The sequence below is a fragment of the Rhinatrema bivittatum genome, chromosome 5, assembly GCF_901001135.1.
Source record: "Rhinatrema bivittatum chromosome 5, aRhiBiv1.1, whole genome shotgun sequence".
Taxonomy (NCBI): Eukaryota; Metazoa; Chordata; class Amphibia; order Gymnophiona; family Rhinatrematidae; genus Rhinatrema; species Rhinatrema bivittatum.
In genome coordinates, this window is record NC_042619.1 from 288,521,897 (window position 1) to 288,546,769 (window position 24,873).

General features: G+C 43.4%; 1 protein-coding gene across 1 annotated transcript in view; it reads left to right on the forward strand.

Moving 5' to 3' along the window:
- EBF2 (EBF transcription factor 2) overlaps positions 1-24,873 on the forward strand; it is a 310,602-nt gene that overhangs the window by 2,619 nt on the left and 283,110 nt on the right. The window contains exons 2-6 of the mRNA XM_029604092.1: positions 873-1,029; positions 2,546-2,609; positions 2,885-2,940; positions 3,343-3,416; positions 10,472-10,540. Coding sequence (XP_029459952.1) covers positions 873-1,029; positions 2,546-2,609; positions 2,885-2,940; positions 3,343-3,416; positions 10,472-10,540 — 420 coding nt within the window. The remainder of the gene's footprint in view (positions 1-872; positions 1,030-2,545; positions 2,610-2,884; positions 2,941-3,342; positions 3,417-10,471; positions 10,541-24,873) is intronic.

A 24,873-nucleotide genomic window follows, 5' to 3' on the forward strand; every position in this document is an offset into this window, starting at 1 on the left:
ACGAACTTTGTTACCTATACTCGTATTCTTTGAACTTTTGTGCGCTTGACACAATAATTCCTCCCCTCGTGCCCGTATAATTTCCTTATCTCGCACATTAATGAGATGATATTAAAAGCGACTCTGAAAGAGACTTCTCCCCCGAACGTGTTACAGGGCAGAAATCGCTGGGCCAATTTGTAATTCATGAGATCTAAAAAAAAAAATTAAATAAATCAGCACTTGTCTGGCATTTTTAAGAAAGGGGTGGCTGTTATGCAAATTATAACAATTAAAACAGAATCGATGTATACCTGCACAAGATTATTTAGAGCTAAAACCAGACAGGTACCGAGAAGTTTTATGGGTGTGCAGATGGACTGGACAGATGTATTGTCCCAAGAAAACCAATTGCCTTAAACCGAAAATTAAGACTCAGCACCCTTACAGCATGGTCGGCGCCCCCAAAACATGTCATGTAAGAAAGACATTCATAACGACCTACATTGGTGGCCCAAATATGAAAAAGAGAAGAACAAAACAACACCACAAAAAAATAAAGGCACCTTAAGGTTACATCGATCACTTTCTGTTGTGCTGCCAGTTTATGGGCTGCTTCTTTAATTCAAATTTAAATTTTGATTTCTGTTCCGCCTTTGGTGGCTGGAGCGTCACTTCATAATATAAGAGAGACGGTAATACTTTGAAAGCGTTTCATATGTTTTACGATTGGTACAGGACAATTTGAAGGTATGTTTTATTTCGCAAAATATGAAATATTGGGGGGAAAGATTTCCTGGAATCACTGTTCTTGTAGCCTGGATCACTGTTCTTGTGGGTGGGTTTCCAGAGGAGAATCCCGATCCAGATGTGCCTCTGCTTTGTTTCCGCAGCGGAGTCGCTTTGTCCCGGGCTCACTTCGAGAAGCAGCCGCCCTCCAACCTGCGGAAGTCCAATTTCTTTCACTTCGTCCTGGCGCTGTACGACAGGCAGGGGCAGCCGGTGGAGATCGAGCGCACGACCTTTGCGGACTTTGTAGAAAATGACAAAGTAAGTCTCTCGTTGGGGGGGGTAAGTTCCCCCCCCCCCCCACCTCCTGGGCTCTGAATTTGCCGCGCAGCCCCAGCCACTTCCAGGCAGGGGATGGGCGACCACATCCGAGGGACATTTTGGCCACTGAGCGTCACTTTTTTTTTTAGCTCACCTGCACGTCCAGGTACTGCCATAGTCGCCTACTTCCCTTGACAAGATTCACACCCCCCACACCCCCCGACTTTCTCCAACAACCTGTGTCCTTTAATTGTCGCCCAAGGCTCTTGTAGCTGAAAGGCTGGCTGGAACGAAAGGAGGCTTTCAGATCATCCCGGGCTGAAATAAATATTATTCTACACCTGCTAGACCTGTCACTTTTTATTAGGTGTACGAAATAATCGCAGGCCCGAGATGCAACGCCTCCCTCATCCTGTTTACTGCCTCTTCCCTGAGGAAAAATGCCATGGCTTGGCCCAAGCTGGTCAGTGGTCACCGGGTTTTCAATCCCAGGGCTGAGCGGCCGGATCGGCGGCTAAACCCTTCGCTTTGCACCTCCTTTCCAGGTGAAAGCCCCTGGTTAGGAGGAAGGATTCGGATACCTGACACGTCTGACTGACAGTCCAAATAATTATTCTCCAGTCCGCTTCCAGTATCAACAAGGAGATGCGAAGAAACTTGAGTGGCGAATAGGTTAAAGGTTCTGACTACTTTCCTTAGTAAATATCATATATATATGCACATGCTCCCATATATACTCATATACATTATAATTAACATTAACATTATATACATTTGAGGATATATTAATATACATGTGTTTATATTATGCACAGTAGTGCAGCATTACATAGCTGTAATATATATATATATATATATATATATATATATGTATATATATATGTATTATATATATTATATATGTATGCATGTAAGAAAAGTGTTCTGAATGTGATTGTATTTAACCTTAGATTTGCCACTCAAGTTTCTTCGCACTACTTTTTGGATGCTGGAAGTAGAGATGAAATCGTCAGTCAGAGATATCATCATTTAGCTTTTGTCAGATTTCTGAATGTATATACTTTTGAATATACGCAAAAAAAAAAAAAAGCTGTCACATTTTTTCCACGTTGCATCTCACCTGTCAAGATTAATAGTTTGAATAAAGGCGGGTAGAGGAACATTTAATGAATAACAATACTGGGGATCCCGATGGCTGTTTTCGGTTCCATTGATGGGGGTTTAAGGCAGTGCTCGTGATGGGGGGGACGAGGTGAGAGGGTGGAGAGAGTGCAACAATAAATCTGCCGATCCGGAGTTTAACAAGTGTCCCCGGGACCAGGGGCTTTTCAAAAGCTTCACCTGGGTCACCCCGCCGTGGCCGGTGAGCCCGTTTTTACGAATAATTTAAAGAGCGGAGTATTTGCAGAACCCCGAAAAGTAATTTTGCAAAAAAAAAAAAAAAAAAAAAAAAATCCGTGCCCAGCAAAACCATCGCCTCTATATTTGTGTTTTTTTTTTTCTTTCTTATCTGAAGGAGCAGAGCAACGAGAAAACCAACAATGGCACGCACTACAAGCTGCAGCTCCTCTACAGCAACGGTGAGTGACCGCCGGGTCCGGGCCGGCCAGGGGGCTGCACTGGGCATGCACCGACGGCAGCGGGCGGATTCGGTTCCGAGGCATCGTCTCTAATTGTCCATTGGTTTAAAATTCGGCTTCTCGGGGTGGGGGGAGGTAGGAATCTTTTTTTTTTATTATTTTCGGAAGGACCCAGTATTTTGGGGTCTGTATTGAGCACAAACTTACAAGAGAAAAAATCTTTCAAGCCAGCTGCTCTCTCTCTGGTTTTCTAAATGTACAATCTCCTTTCCTAGGTGTCCGGACAGAGCAGGACCTGTTCGTTCGGCTTATCGACTCAGTCACGAAACAGGTGAGAGAGAATCCGCTCCCCGACGGATCTTCGCGTCAAATAATTCAGACGCTTTAACCGTAAAAACAATACAATAGCAGACCTTTAAGACACCTACTTTCCAATATACTTTAGTCTGCATCGGAAAATTGTTAGCACATTTGTGTTTTTGTTTTTTTTAATTGTCTTAAAAGCGTCAATATTTATTAATTTCACCACGGAAATGATATTCCTATCCCTTCAAGAAATTGAAAAAAAACCCACCCGATTTGTTTTCAGTACAACTTATTAGTGCCATCGCCATAGGATCACATTCATACTGTGGCTAGGAACAATTTGGTAAAAAAAAACAAAACAACAAAAAGCGGATCACTAAATTCATTCTGAACCTTTGTTTCCCTCCTTGGATCCAATTCTTTGCAGCCCATTGCCTACGAAGGGCAGAATAAGAATCCCGAAATGTGCCGCGTTTTACTGACTCACGAAATAATGTGCAGGTAAGAAGCTGCTCCTTGCTCAGAAACAGTTCTTTTCCCCGGAAATAAGGCTTTGATCCGGTTTGGGGGGGTTGAGGCTAGCGCTAGCGGAGTCTTTCCGTGCAAGATCAGGCCTCAGATAAGCAACTTTTCGCAAGACACAAACAAAAGAAAACAAGACAAAAAAAATAAATAAAAACAAACAAAAAAACCGGTATGGGTCATGGAAAAGTGAGAGTCTTGTGGAATACTCATAAACCCATTCATTGGCGTCTGAAGACGCAAATTAAGGATCTGGAAAGAGCAGAGGCTGGAAAAAAAATAAGAGAAGCCCCCTAAAATGGAGATCTGAGAGTGATCGGAACTTCTGCAAGCTATTTTTCTCCAGCGCTGTTTCGGTCACTCTCTCTCTCTCTCTCTGGTCCCAGCCACCCTGACACCCTCCCGCCCGCATTTCTTACAGAAAGAAGAGTTTCGTGAAATGCCATTTCATGAGCTTCTCTAGACTTAACATGTAGCAAATGACTGGAAGTTTACAGTTCTGGGAAGCAGATGAGAAGCCAGTCCCCGCTGTTTATGCAGGCATATTGCATGCGTTTCACTTAGCGATAACCTTCCCCTCTCCATCTGCCTGTAATTAAAATGTTCCAAAGCAAATAAAAGTTAATTTGCGCGAGCAGTGTTCTGATGTTAAAATATCGTTTGATACTTTTTCAGGCTTTCAAGGTGTACTAAAGTGTGTAAAGTCAGCAGCAGCTCTGGCTGTTTTATATAATTTTAAATGTGTGCGATTTAGAAGGGAGAAGGCGAAAGCGCAATTCGCCGGCTATAACAACGCAGAATATTCCCAGCGCTTACAGCAAGTTCCTTAGTGTTTCTGGAAAATGATTTAATTAGATCTAGGCGTCGGAATGAAACGTTTATTTGCAGGTTTCCAAAGGTCATGCAGCTACCTGTAGTAGAACTGAAATATTATAAGGAAAACTACATTTGAAAAGGAGTAATTTGTTTTTTTTTCTCTAGGAATGTCTTACCCCTAGATTTTCTCCCCCACCTCCCTTCCTTAGGGGAGCTAGATTGGAGGTTTAGCATTTTTAATTGCTTTGCTTGCCTGTGATTGACTTCAGTCTCTGGATATGCATACATTAGTCCTCGGTCTCCAGGCTTCCACACAATATTTATCCCAGCACCCGGCTCAGGGCTTGCAGTGACAAAATGGCAGCTGAAAAGCTAGCCAAATTGTGTTCACCCCCTTACAGCCAGGATGGGACCCTTAAGATTAAAAAGCACAAGCTAGAATCAGCAAATACAAGAGAGAGAGAGAGAGAGAGAGAGAGAGAGAGAGAGAGAGAGAGAGAGTGTGTGTGTGTGTGTGTGTGTGTGTGTGTGTGTGTGTGTAAAACACCTGTTGAGTGCACGAAATACTTCATGCAGCAAAAATCCATCTCCAACATGCAAGAACATTTATTGGGACCCAAAGCTGTGGGTAGAAGTTCTGAAAGCCCATTGGTAAACCTTAATTCAGAGAAGACCTGGCCTGCCAGTTATTGCTCATCTATCCCTAGGAAAATATTTCCATTGTAAACTCTAATTTTAAGATGCTTCATGATATTTCTGAAGGGTAGGAGAAGATCCATACCGTCTCACCAGCTGGGTTGAAAAAAGGAAAACCCTTGTACTGAATTAATGACCTGGGTGCCAACCAACCGGATTGCTTGGAATTGAACTGGTCCTTATATTCATTTGATTATCTTAGTCCTAAACTTAAGTCCAGGTGACCTAAGGAGACATATTTTGAAATAGAAGAAGGCTACTTTATAAACATGTAATGCACTTTGCAATAGTAACCATTAATCCTTCTGTTCCGATGTCCAGATTCATTCTTTTTTTAATTAATTCAGATTTTATGTGCTGTTTATTGATAGTGACAGCCAAATAAATAAAGCTGTGCATCTTTGCTTCCAATAGGCATCCCATACAAAACAAGCAAATAGCCATAAAAGTCTTTGTACATAGTGTGTCACATTAAATACCTGAAAGTTGTCCCCCTCTGTCTATAAATCTGGTAAAGGACAACAGCATGGGAATACAAAGGCCAGATCAACAATAATTAGTCCTAGTGCCCTACAGGCTGGTAGATGGGCGCTCTTCTTATAACTAAAGCTACTAAACTCCATTGGAAGTGGAGCATTTATCAGGAAGATTAAATTAATTTCTCTGATACACTGACACACACATGTTCACACATAAGCACACATGTACACACACATACACATACAGACTAAGTGCATCAAAGGACAGCTAAGGCAAGGTGAGGTGACTTCTTGCTTTATTTTGTCTTGCTCTACCAATTACCCTGTAAGAAAAATGGTTGTTAAGCTACTGCCAGCAGCCTTCCCTGTGCCCTGAATGCTCAGAGGGTTACGAGATATTACAATTTGAACAGAAGTAGTCTCAGGGCCTACAGCTGGCTAATAACAGAGTTGTATTGAGTGTGAGAGAGTCCCACAGCTGTGACTTTCGCCACAAGGCTCAGGCTAGACAGGAGTTCTAATCAGCTGGGCCAGCCGGCCACTGGGGCCTGTGCCTTGATCGGCCAGATGGTGTGAATTTAGACACTTTTGTTATGCAATCACCAGGAGGAGCCGAGGAGGAAAAAAAATCAAAACAAAAGTTACCATGCTGTGCATTTATTTGAGTTTGAAATTAGAGACAGATTTTTGAAAGTTGAGGGGCTGAATTTTAAAAAGGATTTTAGTACGTGTGGAGGGGTGGGAGAATGAGGGGGGGAAGGGAAAGGGGACATTAGCTTATGTGCCTTAGAGCAAGCTGGGTAGCGTTAAAAGATTTAAAGCTGTCCGTAGAATTAGTAAGCTTCAAAGAAAAAGTTGTTTCTCTTAGCAAATACGTTTGTGATGGCTTCATTTCTAATTGCCTCACATATTTGTTGTATAGTTTCATCTTATGTAACACTAACTTAGTTTCTTTTAAAAATGCTTTTGTTATAGTGGGTTTGGGCAACATTTATCATTAAAGAACTTGACAACTCCTAACATGTCTGCTGTAAAGGTTTATGAGGAATATTCTGGTCTTTGTTCTAAAGGCAAAAAAACCCAAAACAAAACCAACCACAAATGGTAGGCACATGCTAACAGACACAAAAAGGGACTTGAATTAGCCTGCTTGAAACTCGTGAGCAGTAATGCCAATGTCAAACTTCAGTTCTGGACAGATTTGACGCCTTGATGACTGATGCTGCTAATCACAAGTTTCAAACTTGTGCCAGTTCAACCCCATTATTCCCAAAAGGAAATTGTACCATATTTTTAGACTTTTTCTGTGCAAAGACTGAAGGCAAGACCCAGGTGATCTGGGAAGCTCATGTACAACATCTTTAGACAATTCTTGGGTTGGTTCAATGGAAAAGTATTGCAACCTTCAAAGAATCCAAGCAAACACTATGAACGTTCTACATGTCCATTCCAAATGATTCTTTGCTATTCCAGCCTCATTTCTTTGCAGAACTGTAGATCACGAACATATGTAATGCATCATAAAAAGATAATACAATTTATTTTATGTAACCTATAAGTGCATAAAAGTCATGGAAACCATGAGAACTAAAGATTTTGAGACTCTTTGGAACACTGTGACTATTGACATCAACATTGAATAAGTGCTAAAATGCACATAGCAGCAACGTAGCAGCATATAAAACCTTTAAAGCTTATCCACTACAGTGTAGATTTTGCTGCTAGTGTGATTTTGTCAGACTCGGTGAATTCCATTACTGCCATATAATAAGTGAGAATGCAGAAGGTCACCATCAAGGACGGTGTGAACACATTTGTGCCAGTGCCTCTTTGCTCTACCAGTGGTCTCGGTTTTAAAACTCTGTTGGACTCAGGCACCCTGGGACCCTTGCATGGTAAATCAGCTTTATTTATTTATTTATTTATTTATTTATTTTTTCAAGGAAGAAATGGGAGGATGGAAGGTGATGAGGAAAGAACTCCGCTAAAAAATATGTTACCTCAGGAGAGTTGTTCCTCTCTTAGTCTATGTTTAAAACATGAGAAAACAGGGCAGGCATGCCACACAGCATATGAAACGTACACACAGATTTCCATAGCTTCCATATTACTTTGACTTGATACAATTATGGCTTGCCAACTTGGGGAAAACCCTTTATTAAATCTGGCCCAGAGTTTGACTTTAGAACTCCTTGGGGTCAATTAAAATATGCTTAGTGCTTCAATTAGGTGCCTACATTTTAGGGAGATTTTCAGCCAAATTTAGACACCAAAGTTTTCAGCTGAAAATTCTCCTAAATGCCCCCATAATTCAGGCCTGCAAATGTTTTGCCTAGATTTAGGCACCTAAGGGGGTCATTTTGTAAAGCTTATCGCGAGCAATAGCTTGCTAGGGGCGGAGTCGGGGCGGTGAGGGGAGGAGTCGGGGGCGGTGTCAGGGCGGACTCCGCGATGTCTTTGCTGGCGCCAATAAGGTAAGCCACGTTATCGTCGCCAGTAGCGTGCCCAATAGCGCCACCTTTCACGGTGGCGCTATTGGGTGTGAAAGCCAGCAGCGATGACACCGCGGTGGTGCGATGGCTGCCGGCTTTCGCAGGCCCCCCCCCCCCCCCGGTTTTCGCTGGATTCACCATTCTGCGATAGAATGGTGAATCCAGGCCTAAGTTAGATGCATAATGCTGAAAATCAGGGCTAAGTAACTTCTCTTCCCACTAACTCCACCCCCATAGCTGACCACTTTTTAGGCCCCTAAAATTTAGGTGCTGAGCTCTAATTGATTTTCAAAAGAGCCAATTTATCCTAACTCTCAAATGTAAGAATCTAAATCCCTTGCTAATTGACCCCTTCAACTTTAGAAAACTTGGGTTTAAGGTGATGCTCCCCTTAAAAGCCCATTTGGTGCTCAGGCAGTGCAGAGTCCTAGAAGCTCCTATTAGTTCTGGAGAAAACTGAAATCTTGCAAGACCTTGCCTCTCTTCATTGGACTGATACAAGAATAATGCAAAGACATTGTAATACATGCACTTTTGAGACCACCTGGGTCCTTTCTTCAGATGCATTTGATGAGCTGATCAATGATTATTTACAATAATTGGAGATTGTTTCCATTGTATCAAGAAATTCACTATAGCAGAATACTGTGTAATTGAGTTCTACTATCTAGGAAAATAGAATGGTACTTTTTAATTCTGAAATAAATTTATCAAGTGTAAATAGACGTTTGAAATCACTGGCATTTAACGTTCCCTAGAATATGGCTTAACTCAGAAATCATCTGTTAGGTTGCACTTGTCAGGAAACATTCTTCCAATATTATCTGTTCTTGCCGTCATTGAAACGAATCCCAGTGGAAATCAGCTGAACCCAGAGTAACCAGGAGATTTCAAAACACACACAACACTCATAAAACCACTGCAAGTAAAACTAAACAGACCTTCTTTGAGCGACTTTAATTTAGTATACGTTTCTTATTTCAAAGCAGCTTTGTGTACATACCTTGAGTTGTGGAGTTGACATGGTGGGTAGGTCAAGTATTGTTTGTTCGAAGCTATGACTGCTTAAGCAAATATTTTGTGTAATCTCAGTAAGTCACTTTTGCTAATGTGAGCCATGCATGGCATAGAAATAATCTGGACAGAAGTAATTTTACTGTTAATTAGAGATCTGCGAACATTAAAATGCCCTGCAGTTGACTAGTTTGGGGGCCTCTGTGGCTATGCTTGGCATGACCATGCTGAAGGCCTGGACTTGATTCCTGCTCAACCGGCTAGGGCTGAGGATCCTGTGGAGGCAGTGTTCATGGCCCCCTTGGAGGGAGGGAATAGCAGTCATTGTACAATGGTGACTCCTTGTGGCTGAATTTAGAATGCATCCCCACCAGGTTCCTGATAGAGCTGCAATCTGTGGTGCCTGGCCAAGGACTGTCACTGTCATGAAGGAAGAGAGAGGGAAAAAGGCCTTTAAGAAATTAAAAAAAAATATCCCTTGGCTATTTGTGAATGAAGGATCATAATGCCGTAGCCCAGGAGAGACCAGTTCTGACTGAGTTGGAGGCCCAAAGAAACAGAATGAAACTTTTAGGCCCCTCCCCCTAAAAAAAGAAGCCATATCATTTACTAATAATGCCTAAGCTTTATCTTGTTTGTCACTCAGCCCTGGGTAAGGTAAGTGTAAAATTAAAGTTTCCGTGTCAGCTTTAAAGAGCGGGCAAAACAGTGGTCAAATCCCAAAGCCTTGTTTCGATAAGTTACAGAATGATGCATCTTTATGGAAGAAATCATTTGTCTGCAGCTTTTAGAAGGCATAGAAAGTCCACAAAATACCGTGAAAGAAGAACTTGTGCAGAAGGCACCCTGGGACTTTTACCTGGTCTTTAAATTTAATGCTTGGGAAATAAAACAGAAAAAGTATCAGGTGAAGTCATGTCTATTATGAATGTCTGCTCCCTTGGCTATACTTAGTATCTGTGAGGAGAGAGAAAAAAAAGAGAGCGGGCTTATAAGAAAAACATGTTCTGTGTGGATATGTACCCGTATAATATATATAGTGTTCGAGAATGATTTATGCATAGTTTCATCTTAAAAACAGATTTATCAACAAAGGCTTCTGACTTTAGGTTATAACTAATAAACCCTGATAAAACACCCCTGATGAGCAAAAAAAAAAAGGTGTTTGTTAGATAAACATGGGAAAGACCTCACTTCCCCTAGCCCTCTCTCTCACCCCTCCTTTGCCTACCCTGTGTGCCTTTTCCACTCTACCAACCCCCCAGCTGCACAAATGTGTATATATATATTGCGATTCAGCCGGGAAAGGTACCCCACAGTGGTACCTGCGCCACCAAAGCGTGGGTGAACACTGATTTTTGGGGTCCCCCAAAGAAACCCCAATCAGCTGGAAAAGAAACAGCTACATTTACAATTTATAAACACCTAAGATCAGAAGGCCTAAATATAATAATACTTATTATTATCTCTATCATTATATCGTCATAAAACGTATTTATCCTCTTGTGCTATTCTGTTCTTGCATTTTCCTCTCCAGCCGATGCTGTGAAAAGAAAAGTTGTGGGAACAGAAATGAGACCCCCTCAGATCCCGTTATCATTGACAGGTAGGAAACAAAGCACTTTTCTCTTACCCTAAGAAAACGTTCTTGCGCTATGTTTGCAGTCTCCACTTCTGTTGCTTGTCGGGCTGTGCTTTGCGTATTGTACCTGTGAACTGCAGACTTGGGCCATTGCACTTTGAGCTCTGCTTTTCTCTTCAGAGGCAAAATACTTTTTTTTTAACCTGAAATGAGTTATTATTACTGTGTCAGGCTCTGTGTCAATCCCCGAGTGGTTTCTCCTTTACCCCAGCAGTCCCTTACCCCACAATAACCACTGTAACACAGAGGTGTAGCTACGGGTGGGCCTCAGGGGGCCTCTGCCCCCTCACTGTTGGATCAGGCCCCCCACCCCTAGCAGCAGGTTCAGGCCCCCATCTAAATCAGCCCCTGGAGGCAATGGAATCACTACCAATTGCAGATCACATGAGTCTGTAAGAGGGAAAACTTGATGGGAAATGCCGCCACCCTTGGGCTTGACATGGAAAAGTTTGGCCTATCAATGTCTTTGTTTGCTTTTGGCAGGTAATTATTTATCCCCTCTCTTCTCAGCCCCTTCAAAGGTCATGAATGCCTGGACTAGGTGGAAGCCTATTTACAGTAGCCTGAGAGAGATGAATACTCGTATTAAGTAGTTGCCTTTACGACAAAGGGAGAGTGAGCAACAGCTGAGCGAGGCCAGGGAGACAACAGGTGCTAGAGAGTATTGCTAGAGATCGAAACGGTTTTATACCCGCTGCCATGAAAACCCACAAGGGATGGGCAGGGTGAATGGCCACTGTGCCCACTCACGTTAACCTTGGGCTCCCCAAAAAATTCAGTTCTAGCTATGCGCCTGGTGTAATGCCTGGGAAGGGACACCGGGAAAGTGCCGAAATTCGTTCATTTTTAAGACTTGTTTGGCACTGTTCTGATGTTCCTGCCCTTCCTTGCACTTATCCCATTTCTTTTCTGTACTTAACATATGTATGGACCTGATTGCTTTTCTCCCATGCTGTGTCTATGGAGAATCGAGCTCTCTATGTTTTTGGAGTGGTGCTCCGTCTCGGGAGGTCTGCTAGGGTGTTGGCTGGATCAGACTCACTGCTGTCTGTCCTTCCTGAAGAGCTGGGCAGAGACCGGAGACTAGCACTTAAATCAGGGCAATTCCAAAGATATCTTGCTTTGACTTGAAGGGTGTGTGGCTTCGTGAAAGCTGGTCAGAAATATATTAAGTTAGTCCAAAACGAAGGTATCACCTACAGCTTTTCTGTTAATATTTATATGTCAGAGACATTTTGAAAGAAATCCTTGTGAATCTGTTGCAGTTCTTCTATAGATATAAGGGTAGGCAGAGGAAAGTTATCTGCATTTGCTAAGCGACGCTGTAAAGAGTCTTTTCTGAAGAGCGGCACCATGGGAATAGAATAGGAGAAACGCATCTGAAAATAGGGTCCCTAGAATCTGACTGGAAACTCCTAAAACCCCCAAATAGGGCATATTCCGGCACATTCTACCAGAATTGTATTGTGAACAGTACTGCTTGCATTATTTATTTATTATATGTATCTAGCTGTTGGATCTATTTCATATGTGTATATACATGTTGGATATATTTTAAATTGTGCTTAATTTAATGTAATATATGTAAAACAAACACGGGCTAGATACAAGACAAAGTGCTTGAAAGACACCAAAAACAAACCCCCAACTACATAATTCTGGTATGTACTATCTGGAGTCTGTTGTTTTTAATTAATTTACCAATTAATAAAGGTTGCTTCAAAAATTTATTATACATATTTGTCATTAATGCTCCTCGACAGTGCAGCTCTCAAAATATTAAAAACTGAAAGAGCTTCCCAGACGTTTGCAGTGTTATAAATGGAATTTCATGGCTTAATGTATTATAATATATGTTCTCATCCACCAGACAGACTATTGAGTATCCTCATGCCATAAAGTATTGCAATGTTTATACCGTTGCTCAGGTCAGACTAAGACAATTGTTCAATTATTAATTAAATGATCAGCTTTAAACTAAAGAGAGATGCGCCCGGCTTTAGATGACAAAAAATTGAGTTGCACTATGTTTCTTTGGGCAACAGAATTTTGAGCTGGATTTGCAGGGTGTAATGTGTTTATTTGCTTTGAGTTGGATTCAGAATCTGGCCACAGTGCTCAGCACTTGATCCTGCTTCAGATTTGGCCCTGATGAGTTCTAGCGAGGAAGAAACAGATGATTTTTCTTGGCTGGGGAGATGGCATGCTCAACCTGACATGATTCCCAAAGTCTCAAGGGGTCTGGAATGATGCCTTACCAGCAGGGGCGGATTGGCCTATCGGGGGGATCGGGCATCCCCCGGTGGGCCGGTCGCTCTAGTCACGTGGTCTGCCGGGCGCGGCCGTGACAGAGCCGTGCTCGGCAGAGCACGTGGTATCTCCTGGGCCGGCCTGGGCGGCGAATCCCCGGGCCGGTGGTCATCGGGAATCCGCCCCTGCTTACCACCATAGAGGAAAGGACAGGGTTCATAGTGACCATGGCGCAGCAACCTCATGGGCATTGGCTCGACAGGAGGAGGTCAACTCTAGGCATCCTTTCACAGAAACGTTTTCTTTGTGTCCTAGAGTGTCAGATTGGGTCAGTAAGGAAGACCCTTCCAGTTCCTGCAAGCATCAGGCTGTGTAAGATACTCTGGCCCCGGGCAGCTGGAAGTTTCCTGTTGGACATTTTTATACGAATTTACAGAGCAATTTGCTGCTTCATATGAAATCTTCCGGCAGCAACGTGGAATGCGTTTCTTAGGACATATGCACACACCCAGTGTGGACTGTAAACCTTTTGCAGTAACTGCATTTAAAGAGAAAAATATATATATATTTTTTTTGAACATTTTTTCCAACTGCTAATACTGCAGGTGGCAGAACAATTGTTACGTATTTATTTGAACTCTTTCCTTCCTTGTTTTCTGTATTTTAGTGATTATTGAAATAACTTTTAGGAAAAGGCTTCTAAAAAAAAAAAAAAAAAATTGGAATTGTGTGACAGGGTGGGAGGGGTGGAGGAGTAGGAAGCTGCTGAGTTGTATCTGATGTCTCCATCCTCCATACTGAATGAAGGAAATAATAATAATCATAATCTTAAAAAAAAACAAAACCAAAGAAAAGTAAAAGATCTTTCTCATTTGCTGCCCTGATGGGGAGGGGGAGGAAAGGGAGCGCCAGTCCTAGTGCAACGCCTAACTGGGAGGCCATGGTTGCAGGGCTCCAGGTGGAGGACTGGGCCAAGAGAGTTGGTGAGGGGAGGGAGCGTGAGAAGGTAAAGCCCTTCCACTTCCTCTCTGTTCATACATGAGTTAATAATTGCTTTGTGGTATAGCTTTCACCATAGGACAATAATACAAATTATATAGCCTGAGATAACCTGTGCAACATATCTGGACTGTATTACTAAAGGGTTTCCCCCCATCATGTGTCTACCACGGGGGAGATGCCTAGTGCAGCTGGCCCAAGGTTTTTTTCAGTCAGTCACCTCGCAATTTAACATTTGGGTGTAGTTTATGCTAAAGGAATTTTTTTCTGCTAGGCTGTTGTGGTAGGTTTCCCTCTAGTTCTGTTATAGAAAGGTTCGGCTGCCTTTTCCCTCTGTTCTGACATAAGGTGGAGGTGTTTACGTCAGATAATCCAGCGACTTGACTGGCTGAATGTTGCCACGCGTTGTCCAGTCCACAAAAGGAAAGGCTTCGTCACACGGAGGCTTCCATCCCTGCATCCACTTGCTTGGCCTCTTCGGGACAGGTTCATCTCAGCCTGGTTCTACCTGCTCTTTGATTGCCATGGGCTTGAGCTCTGCTTTCTCTTTGGGAAACCAGAACTACTGTTTCCAGGCCCATAATGGAGGAAGAACAAGGCAGGATGAACCCGTCTGAAAGAACAAAATGGAGTCATTTGGAAACTTTATGTCGTCTTCATGATTAATTGAAGCCTGTTCATTTAACACAGTGAAATTCATCCCTTTTTGTCTTTTGAAAAGAAAGCAAAAAGACAAAATTGCCCCTCTGACAAATCAGCAACTTTCAGTGTTTTCTACATGTTAACAGCACGAATTAGTAAGGAATTTGTTCTGTCCCATCAGACTGAAAGTCTTGGCTCAGTGCATTGTTTTCTTCTTCTTCTTCTTCTTATTATTATTATTGAGTGGAATATTGCTTTTAATAAACACTAATAATACTAAAACAAGGGGACCCTCCATGAAACTAACAAACATCAGTTTTAAAACAAATTATAGAAAGTCCTTTTTTACTCATCTCACAATCAAGCTGTGGAATCTGTTGCCAAAGGATATGATCAAGGCGACTAGTATCATGTGAATTAAAATAGGGTTGGACAAGCTCCTGGAGGAAAAGTCCATGAACAATATTAGCCAGGTAGATTAGGGAAAGCCACCACTATCTCTGGGAGTGAATCTCAGAAATCAGTTCAACTTTATGGGATCTGCCAGGTACTTTTGACCTGAACTAGCCGCTGTCAGAGGCAGGATACTGGGCTTTATGGATCTTGGTCTGAGCCAGCATGGCATTCTTCAGGGGCATTGTTAGCTCTGGGCAGATGAAGCCTATGCCTTGAGTCTCTTCCTTGGGGCCCTGAGTCTCTGGTGACAGTCGAGTGGTGAAAAAAAGAGGCTCGGGCACCACAGATCCCATCCCATGATTGCCCAAGAAGAGACCCAGTGGGGCCATTGCAAACCTCATCCCATAGCAGCCCTTGAAGAGACCAGAGGATCTGAAGGGGAGACCCTGAATGAGAACCTGAGAGGAAGTATGTGTGAAAAAGAGGGAATATGTGTGTGAGAGCATGTGTGTGTGTGTGTGTGTATGCTTGTGTATAAGAGCAAGAAGGAGGGTGTATTTGTGAGTCTGTGTGTAAGAGAGAGAAGGAGGGAATATATGTGAGTGTATGTGTAAGAGAGAGAAGGAGGGAGTATGTGTGAGAATGTGTGATGTGTATGCATGTGTGAGAGCGTGTGTATGAGAGAGAAGGAGTGTGTCTGAGAGCATGTGTGTGTATATGTGCGAGATTGTATGTCTATGTATGAGAGTGTGTGTGTATGTGTGTACGAGAAAGAGGTCATATATATGTGAGTAAAAATGTGTGTGTGTCAGAGAGAGAGTGTGAAAGCATGTGTGTGTGTGAGAGAGAGATAGAGAGAGAGGGGATGAGTGTATGTGAGAGAGGGAGTGAGTCTGGGTAAGACACAAAGATTGTGTGTGAAAATGTGTGTGAGAGCATCTGTGTGTGTTTGCGTGTGAGAGATAGGGAGTCTATGAGAACCTTTGTGTGTGTCTGGGTGTGTGTGTGTAAGAGAGAGGAAGTATGTGAGAGCATTTGTGTGTTGGTGTATGAAATAGGGAGTGTGTGTATGAGAGCATGTATCTATGTATATGACAGAGAGGATAATGTCTGTGTGGCCGCCCAGCCCCTACTAATCCACAACAATCTCAGTGTTACTTGAAATCAAAAGTTCCCAAGTATGGAGAGCAGGGTATTTGTTTATCATTTATTAGTTTTAATTACTGAGTTTTATTTGATATGTCTGCTCTTTTATTGATTTTTAGGAACTTTAAAAAAATGTTATATGAGTTTTCAATTATTGGATGTTGTTCTTTTCATGCACTATTATGAAATATGTATTTTTATTAGTATGGTTTTATTACTATGATTAATGTTTTACAGTTCTTAATTTTATTGTTTGATGTTTTATGAGAAATGGTGATGTGAAACGTCCTCTAAAGGATCGGCCACATCTATCTGGCCCGGTTCTCCTTAAGAGCAAGGGATTCTGGGCCAGGGAGGATTCCTTTAGTCTGGGATACAAAGGCAGGGCCCAGAAGGGTTGGAAGAGCCCCAGGAGAAAGGAAGAATATCACTTGAGATAGAGAATATCACTAAATTGTAAGTGCTTTGCCACATTTTTTTTCTTGAACTGCATGGATTAACAAAGCTGTTTTGTTTGTTACTTTGCACAAATAAAGCCTGAAGTCTTTTCTCTGGCTATGCATGACTGCTTGGTACTATAGGTGATGTATCTATTTTTCTATTGTTGCACTGCACACAGAGTCTGACTTCTTATGGTTTGCAATTCAGTTTTGTCTGCACATTTCTGTTTATGGTCTCTTTATTTTGTTTTTGGTATGAGCTTGTGTGTGTTCTGCATGTGTGAGATATTCTATAGGGATGTGAATTAATTTAAAACAAATGCACAAAACATGACAAATAAGGCTGATTTGTTTCATTTGGGGGCCCTGAGATGAATCAGGGGCCCACACAAATGAAACAAATCTTATTCGTTGCAATCATTTTAAACAAATTTTAAATGAATGCGCCGGGCCTAGGCCTAGGTCCGAGGCTGGGGCCTCACCTAGGGCTTAGGCTGAGGCCCAAAGCAGGGGCTGCAGCCTATGCCTGGGCTAACGCTGGGACTTGGATGAGCCACCCGAAAACAAACTTACCTGATTCGCCGGGTATCCATGGAAGTGGTCAGGCCTGGTCCCGACACTTGGGCCTTGGCCTAGTCCAGAGCACAAACACAAGCCTGACTCTGTAGCCCAGGTCTCTGAAGGCCAGGTCCTGACACCTGGGCCATAGCCTGGGGTCAGGCCCAAGCCCAGAGCCCAGGCTTTGGAGCAGATCTGACATCTTCTTCTTTTCTTCTTCAACTGATGCCATCTGCTGGGGTCACATCAGAGGGGCCATGCCCCTGTATTGGGTCTGGGACTGGGCCAAGGCCCTGGTGTTGGGATCCAGTCTCCTGACTTGGCTGTGGCGTTGAGCCTGGGTCCGGGATCTGGCCTAGGCCAAGATCCAAACATGAGGACCTGGCCTTCAGGCTGAGTCCTGGCATCAGGCTTGGGTCTAGGCTGAGGCTCCAGCATCAGGACCCGACCTCTGGGTCAGGCTGTGGCATCGGGCCTGGATCTGGGTTCTGCCCTAAGCCAAGGCTTCAGCTGGGGCCTAGGCCTTGCTGTTGGAGCCTTACTGGCCCCAGCATTTTTCTGGGTAGGTGGGAGGCCTCGTTTTCATTTTTTTGGCCTTTTTTTAATGTTTTTTTCACATGAATAAAACAAATCAAACAATCCACTAACCAAATTGTCGGGGAAAATTTATCCCAAAAAGGAACTGAAAAATGAAAACATATTTTTTTTCCCTACACATCCCAAGTATTCTGTTCTTAAGGAGAACTGGGCCAGATAGCTGGGACTGGTCCTTTAAAGTGTTCTTAGATAGTTTCACATCACCATTCCTCAAAACATCAAACAATAAAATTAAGAACTATAAAACATCAATCATAATAGTAAAACCAAACTAATAAAAAATTCATATTTCAAAATAGTGCATGAAAAGAATAATATTCAATAATTAAAAACTGTGTAGGGATCTGTAGCAGCCTTTGTTTTGTTTTCATAATAGGAGGTATATTGGTGTTTTAGGGCCTGGTGTAATATTTTCAGTGTTGCCCTTTTATAGGTAGGGTTTTTACTGTTGTAGTCTGGCAATTAGGGTTTTATGGTATAGCAGATTTAATACAGGTTCTGACTACTTTTTTTGCAGGGTTTTGAATTATTACACAGTGGGCTGATTTTAAATTTTACGCACGCGGGGTACATTTGTGCGTGCTACCCGGCGCGCACAAACGTACACCCGATTTTATAACATGCGTGCGCTGCCACGCGCATGTTATAAAATCCAGGGTCGGCGCGCGCAAGAGGGTGCACACTTGTGCACATTGGGGCGGATTTTAAAAGGCGCGCGAATAGCCTACTTTTGTTTGCGCTCCAGGCGCAAACAAAAGTACGCTGGATTTTAGTAGATACGCGCGGAGCCGCGCGTATCTGCTAAAAACCTGGATCGGCGCGCGCAAAGCTATGGATTTTGTATAGCCGGCGCGCGCCGAGCCGCGCAGCCTACCCCCATTCCCTCCAAGGCCGCTCCGAAATCGGAGCGGCCTCAGAGGGAACTTTCCTTTGCCCTCCCCACACCTTCCCCTCCCTTCCCCTACCTAACCCACCCGCCCGGCCCTGTCTAAACCCCCCCCTTACCTTTGTCGGGGGATTTACGCCTCCCAGAGGGAGGCGTAAATCCCCGCGCGCCAGCGGGCCTCCTGCGCGCCGGGCCGCGACCTGGGGGCGGGTACGGAGGGCGCGGCCACGCCCCCGGACCGCCCCGGGCCGTAGCCACGCCCCCGTACCCGTCCCCAAAACGCTGCCGACACGCCCCCAAAACGCCGCGACGACCGGGCCCGCCCCCGACACGCCCCCCTCGGAGAACCCCGGGACTTACACGAGTCCCGGGGCTCTGCGCGCGCCGGGAGGCCTATGTAAAATAGGCTTCCCGGCGCGCAGGGCCCTGCTCGCGTAAATCCGCTCGGTTTTGGGCGGATTTACGCGAGCAGGGCTCTGAAAATCCGCCCCATTGCGAGCGCCAAGCCCAAGGGGAGCCCCGATGGCTTTCTCTGTTCCTTCCAAGGCCGTTCCGAAATCGGAGCGGCCTTGGAGGGAACTTTTTTGGATCCCCCTCACCTTTCCCTCCCTTCCCCTATCTAACCCCCCGGCCCTACCTAAATCCCGCCGCCTACCTTATTTGATGGTGTTATGCCTGCCTCTGACAGGCGTAACTTGCGCGTGCCGGCCAGCTGCCGGCGCGCGAACCTCCGGCACAGCGGCTGTGCCGGAGGACTTGGGACCGCCCCTGGACTGCCCCCGAACCACCGCCCTGCCCCCGGATGTCCCCAAACCGCCACCCTGCCCCCGGCCACGCCCTCGGCCCACCCATTTTTGAGAGCCCCGGGACATACACGCGTCCCGGGGCTTGCGCGCGTCGCTGAGCCTAAGCAAAATAGGCTTGGTACGCACAGGGGTAGGTTTTCGGGGGTTATGCTTGTATCTTATGCGTGTAACCCTTTGAAAATCTACCCCAATGTTTCTGGTAGCGGAGGAGGTTTGTGTTGCTTTTACAGAGGCAATACTTGAATTTTAATATTATTTTTCTGTGGTAAGGGGAAATGTCCTTGTTCTGTTTTACATCTTTTGTTGGAGGAGTTTCTATGAATGCAGGGTATTGTAGACATTGAGATGCAGGGTTTATATTGGGATTCTATCTTGTTTAGCGCCCAGACTTCACTCCCATATAGATTTTTTTATTGATCGACACTCTTGAATAATTTTGATGGTAGCTTTCTTAGATGGTTGAAACTGGCTAGGGGTTTCTTTGTAGTTTAGAAGGTCCTTCTGTCTAGAGAGGCCATTGAAATGCATGCCCAGCACCTTGAGACAATAGTGGAAAATGTTGTTAGTGGTGCCTGCCTCCTGCTCTATGAACAGGGATGTCCCGTCTCTGCTTGGATAGAATTCTATAAGAGGCACATATGGAGAGAGCCATTGGGGTCCCACCAGGATCAAACCAACAGTGATTTCCCCTACCACATCATATACGATGATTATCTGATGGCGGCTGAAGAGAGGCCATTTGTGTGATGTCCAATTACATGTTTGTATAGGATTCTTCTTGGTGAAGGATGGGAAGCTGCTGATCGTGATTGAGTTTATTATCAAAATGTCAGGGGCAGGAAAGGACTTATGGGCCTTTGTCCCAGATCATTTATGTACCTGGCAATGCCTCTGGCATTTCTTATGTTCTTAAGATGTCTGTCCAGTTAAAGATATCTCATGCAACCTACTTTTATCATCTTACTTAGATTAAGACTTTTCTGTCCAATTAATATGTCCCTATCTTGAGGGAGTTAAATTCCTGACTAATTGTTGTGCTCTGCCAGGCTCTCACTAGCATTCTGTTTTCTAATTGTCTATTTACAGGAGAAAAAAAAGTTTTAACTGGTTCAATTTTTGACTTTTGTGTACACTTTGCAAACCGTGTCTTGTGCCCTCACGCTGCTCTGAAATTGTGCATCATAGCTTTGCTTGTCATCCAATTGGGAAGAGCTCAGCTCCCAAACAAAGACGACCAGAAAAGTTACAGAGACAACCTAATAACAAGCCATACATTATAGACAAGTTATGGTTTATTTTGCAGAGCAAACATGTCATTTTGATCGCTATGCATTTGACGCTGCTTGGCTACAGAAACAGTCCTGGAAGAAATCAGTAGCAGCATTTCACAGTGGAAGAAGGTGCACAGAAAGGATTGAAATTAGAGAGAAGATATTTATTCTGTACTACCGATAGTTTTAGATGAAGCACTGCAGGGCATTTATGTGCCCATGGCAAAATCTGCTCAAAACATAGGGCGCATATGTCCTCTAAAAGGACGAGCGGTTGCTAACTTGCCAGACTATCAGACTGGTTGTTTTGGCCTGGGTGTTCCAGACTCTGCCTATGCATTAGGAACATAAGCAGCAGAGGAAATAATTATGATCAGCCCAGCATATCAATCATCCATTCCCATTTCCAGCAATTGAACTGGCAAAGGAATGGAAACCCTCACTCTTTCTCATTGTATGCTACCATCCTATTATATTGGACCTTGCTTTGAATGAATTTATATTAAAAAAAAAAAAAAAAAAGGAGGGTAATAAAGCCAAAGAATTTGGTATTTCCATTTCTTAACCAGTGTCCAACATTTTCACACAATCTCTGTTTCAGTCCTTTTTCAGGCACAGCCTGGTCCCTGGTCTGTGTTCCTGCAGTCCACATTTGCCCAGAGTTCTCCCTCTTTCTCTGAGGATTCTTTGTGGCTTTGATGCTTTTTATTGGACAAGTCTGAAAATTACGCAGAGGCATTGTTATCGTGCATGAGCTGCCTTCATAAAATGTCTAAACTCTGCAACCCTCTTTAAGATATTTCTAATATTTTGTGGCATGGTGGGGGAGCAGATCACAAATCTGTCTACATTTATAGATGTCCGCCAAGCCACCATCTGGGGGTTCCTTCTAGCACTGTCTGCATATCAACCTAGATTCATCCTCAACACTCGTTCCTAGCAGTTGGATGCATTAAAAATAAGAAAATAAAATAAATTGAAGAACTGTGAAATAGAATGATCAGATCAGCTACCCATTAGCATGAGTGTGCAGTCCTGAGCCCTATTTCCTAAGGGTTGTAGAAAATAACTATACAGAGACCAGATGAAGGAAGCAGAGCTCTCAAAAGCTTATCGCAAATGCATTAAATGAGTCCACTAGAAAGGTATCTTCTGTAACTTAGTTGTTCATCTTCATTTCTATCTTACAACCTGCTTCATCTAAAATATATTATGCAGTCTACATTAGCTGAAAGATAATTTTACTAGGTTACATTGTTGCTGTGCATACTGGCCTGTGCAATTCTTAAACAATCCTTGCTGTTATACTTTATTCTGACTTATTTAAAACTTGTATAGCATGCGGTAGACACTCGGGACATGATATAACATAGATTCAACATAAGCTAATCATAAAAAATAAGCAATTCCCAGGCTTTAAATACGAATTCAATATAAAAACAACAATCACACAGCATAAAAGTTTGCACAGTTTTAGACTATATGACACCAACTAAAAATTATATCAAATTATATTCTGATTAGAGAAAAAAACAAACAACCCCTGGGTTCATATCATATTCCTTGTAATTAGCTGGGACTAACATGAAACATAATCTAAACCCTCACAACTTCTTCAGAAGTACCTCTTTTAGGCACGGTCCATCTAACACAAAATAAAAACTATGAGTCACAGCACTGTCACAATACATAAAAACAAAACCCACTCTACTAAGAAAATAATAGCGAGGTCAAAAATGGATGCTAGCCGATAACAAATCAAAGCCACCATTACTGATCAAAGGCTCTCCACAACAACCAGTTCTTTAATAACCTGTACAAATATAGATAATCACTAACTAAATGATCATGGTTGTGAGGGAAGTTGGTTCCATAAGTATGGCAAAATGCAAGAAAAAGGTCTTCTACATGTAACAGTTAGCCTTAGCTTCTCTTACCCCAGGAATAACCAACCAAAGGTCACCCTGTGACTGCAAAGAATGCTGAGGGACAAATGGCCTCAGTCCATCCCTAGGGTAGGCCTCAGTCCATCCCTAGGGTAGGCCTGATCTGAGCCATCTGATCCGGCTCTGTATAGAGGGCGAATGTACTGCTCTCAAATGAAGTGAAATATGTTGCCAGGTATCACTGCTGCTGCATCCTGGACAAGCTGTACATGCCTAAGATTTTGCTTTGGGACACCCACAAGCAAAGTCACAGTAGCATTGATCAATGTGGCCAAGTCTTCCTGATGAAACCAAGGCTTAAACTTTCTGATTAGGATTAGATGGGAAAATGCAATGCTAGTAATCTTAGAAGTGTGTGAATCCAGATTTAAATTTGCCTCCAGGTACACTTCCAGCTTGCATACCTTTTTCTTAACCAGCAGTAATGTCCCATTTAATGAAGACTGAACTATGGATGCGAGGGTAGTTTGCTTTCTACCATCAACACTTCCGATTTATCTGGATTTATCCTATGGTTATTGGTTAAAGCCCATGTCCATACTGCTGCCAGGCACACATTTAGATTTTTACAGGTTCCAGCCCCCCGAGTCACTTATTGTTGGACATCATCCATGTATGTGTGCAATTCAACTCACAACCACCTAATTTATAGCAAAAACAGATTGAACAATATTGGGGACAGCGATGACCTCTGGGGAACCCCACATAGCAAGGAAATGAATGAGAAAGAATGTTCACTCACAGCAAATGTCTGTACTGGATCTTTCAAAAAAGAGGCAAACTACGCTAACATAGTTCACCATAGTCCCCGAGCTGACAACAATAAAGGCTGCTGTGAAATCAAGAAATACTGTTACTGATCTGCAGCATATAGAAGATCATCCAGAAGTCCAATCAGCAATGCCTTAGAACTGTATCCAAGGCAAACCCCTCACTGACATGGATCCAGGACACGGAGATAGGGCTGGCTCTTCCATTAGGGGAACTAAGCGGTTACCTCGAGTGCCTGGAAACCTCTGGGTGCTGCCTACCCACTTTTAAGTAAGGACTGGGCCTGCCTCACCACTCACCAGCAGTTAAGCCAAAGCACTTCCCCTGTCTTTCCCCTGCCGGATCGCTCTTGTCTTGTGATTGGTTGGGAGCTCTCGAGACATTTCCCCCACGCGCTGCTGGCTCGTTCTCTCACTGTCCTCCTCTTCACTACCAGGTTGGGCCCCAGACAGCCAGTGATGGCAGCCGCTGCTGCTGTTCTCCACGCTCTCTCCTCCTGCCTCAGCAGGTAGGTAAGTCACCTGGAGAAAGGGGCGCAAGGCTGAAGGTTCACCTAGGATACTTGATGCCCTTCCACTGACTGTGCACTGAGTTCATCCACAAACTCACATATTTGAGTTAAAACCGCTTTCTCTATGACTAATGCCTTCTGATTAGTATTAAATAGTTGATCTACAATAACAGCACTGCTTATAAGAGAAGTAACAGACGTTTACCCTACTGTCTCATAAAGCATCAGTAGGTATTTTTTTCAAAGTCCTTTGTATCTATAATTCAGAATGTTGGATTTCCTTTCAGTTTTTCTGCTCTTAGATAACTGGCTGGTTGTTCACTGAGAATTCTTTTAAATATGAGAGGAATTTGATTAGATAGGAGTTCCGTACTACTAGTTTAGGACTAGGCTCTTGTAGGATCAAAATAGATCCAAGTGGTCACCCTGCTTTTTAAAGGGTTTTATGTCTTCCAGGTAACATTAACTTTACTTTCTGGATTAATTCATTTTTTCCCAGTGAAAACCGATAGGTCATGTTTGATTTCTGGGAAGTTGAGACATGATAAGGCAATGGTTGACCCACTGTCCTACGCTGTCATCATAAGCAGGAAAAACATAATAGATGCTCCATGAGCTGCATCTACAGATCAGTTTCTGAGAGGACGAAGAGCAAATTTAATGAGAGAGGACCAAGTCCATATCATCATGAAATCATAAGAACAGGAAGTTGTAACCCAGATCTTTGGATTTCACGTGGTGGTTTAGCAATGTAGCTAAACTTTAAATACTCTGGTGATTATTTTAATGACGAAACACAGGGTTATGAATGTACTGAATGAGTTTGTCTTGTGTTAGCGTCTTCTTTCACTAGGAGGTGCGGAAGCTTTTAGACTCATTGATCTCAATGCTGCAAAATCTGGAGATGTGTATGAGACCCTGGTTCAGAGAGTTTCCTGAACTTTGCTGGGACCACAATCAAACTGGGGCTATGACCCAAGTTTACAGTCACCAGTCCTTCTGTCCCGGGGTGTGGGTTCTTTGTTTTTGAGGGGAAAGCTGTCCTAGGCCCAGAGTGTGTAAGTGGAATCCCTTCCCT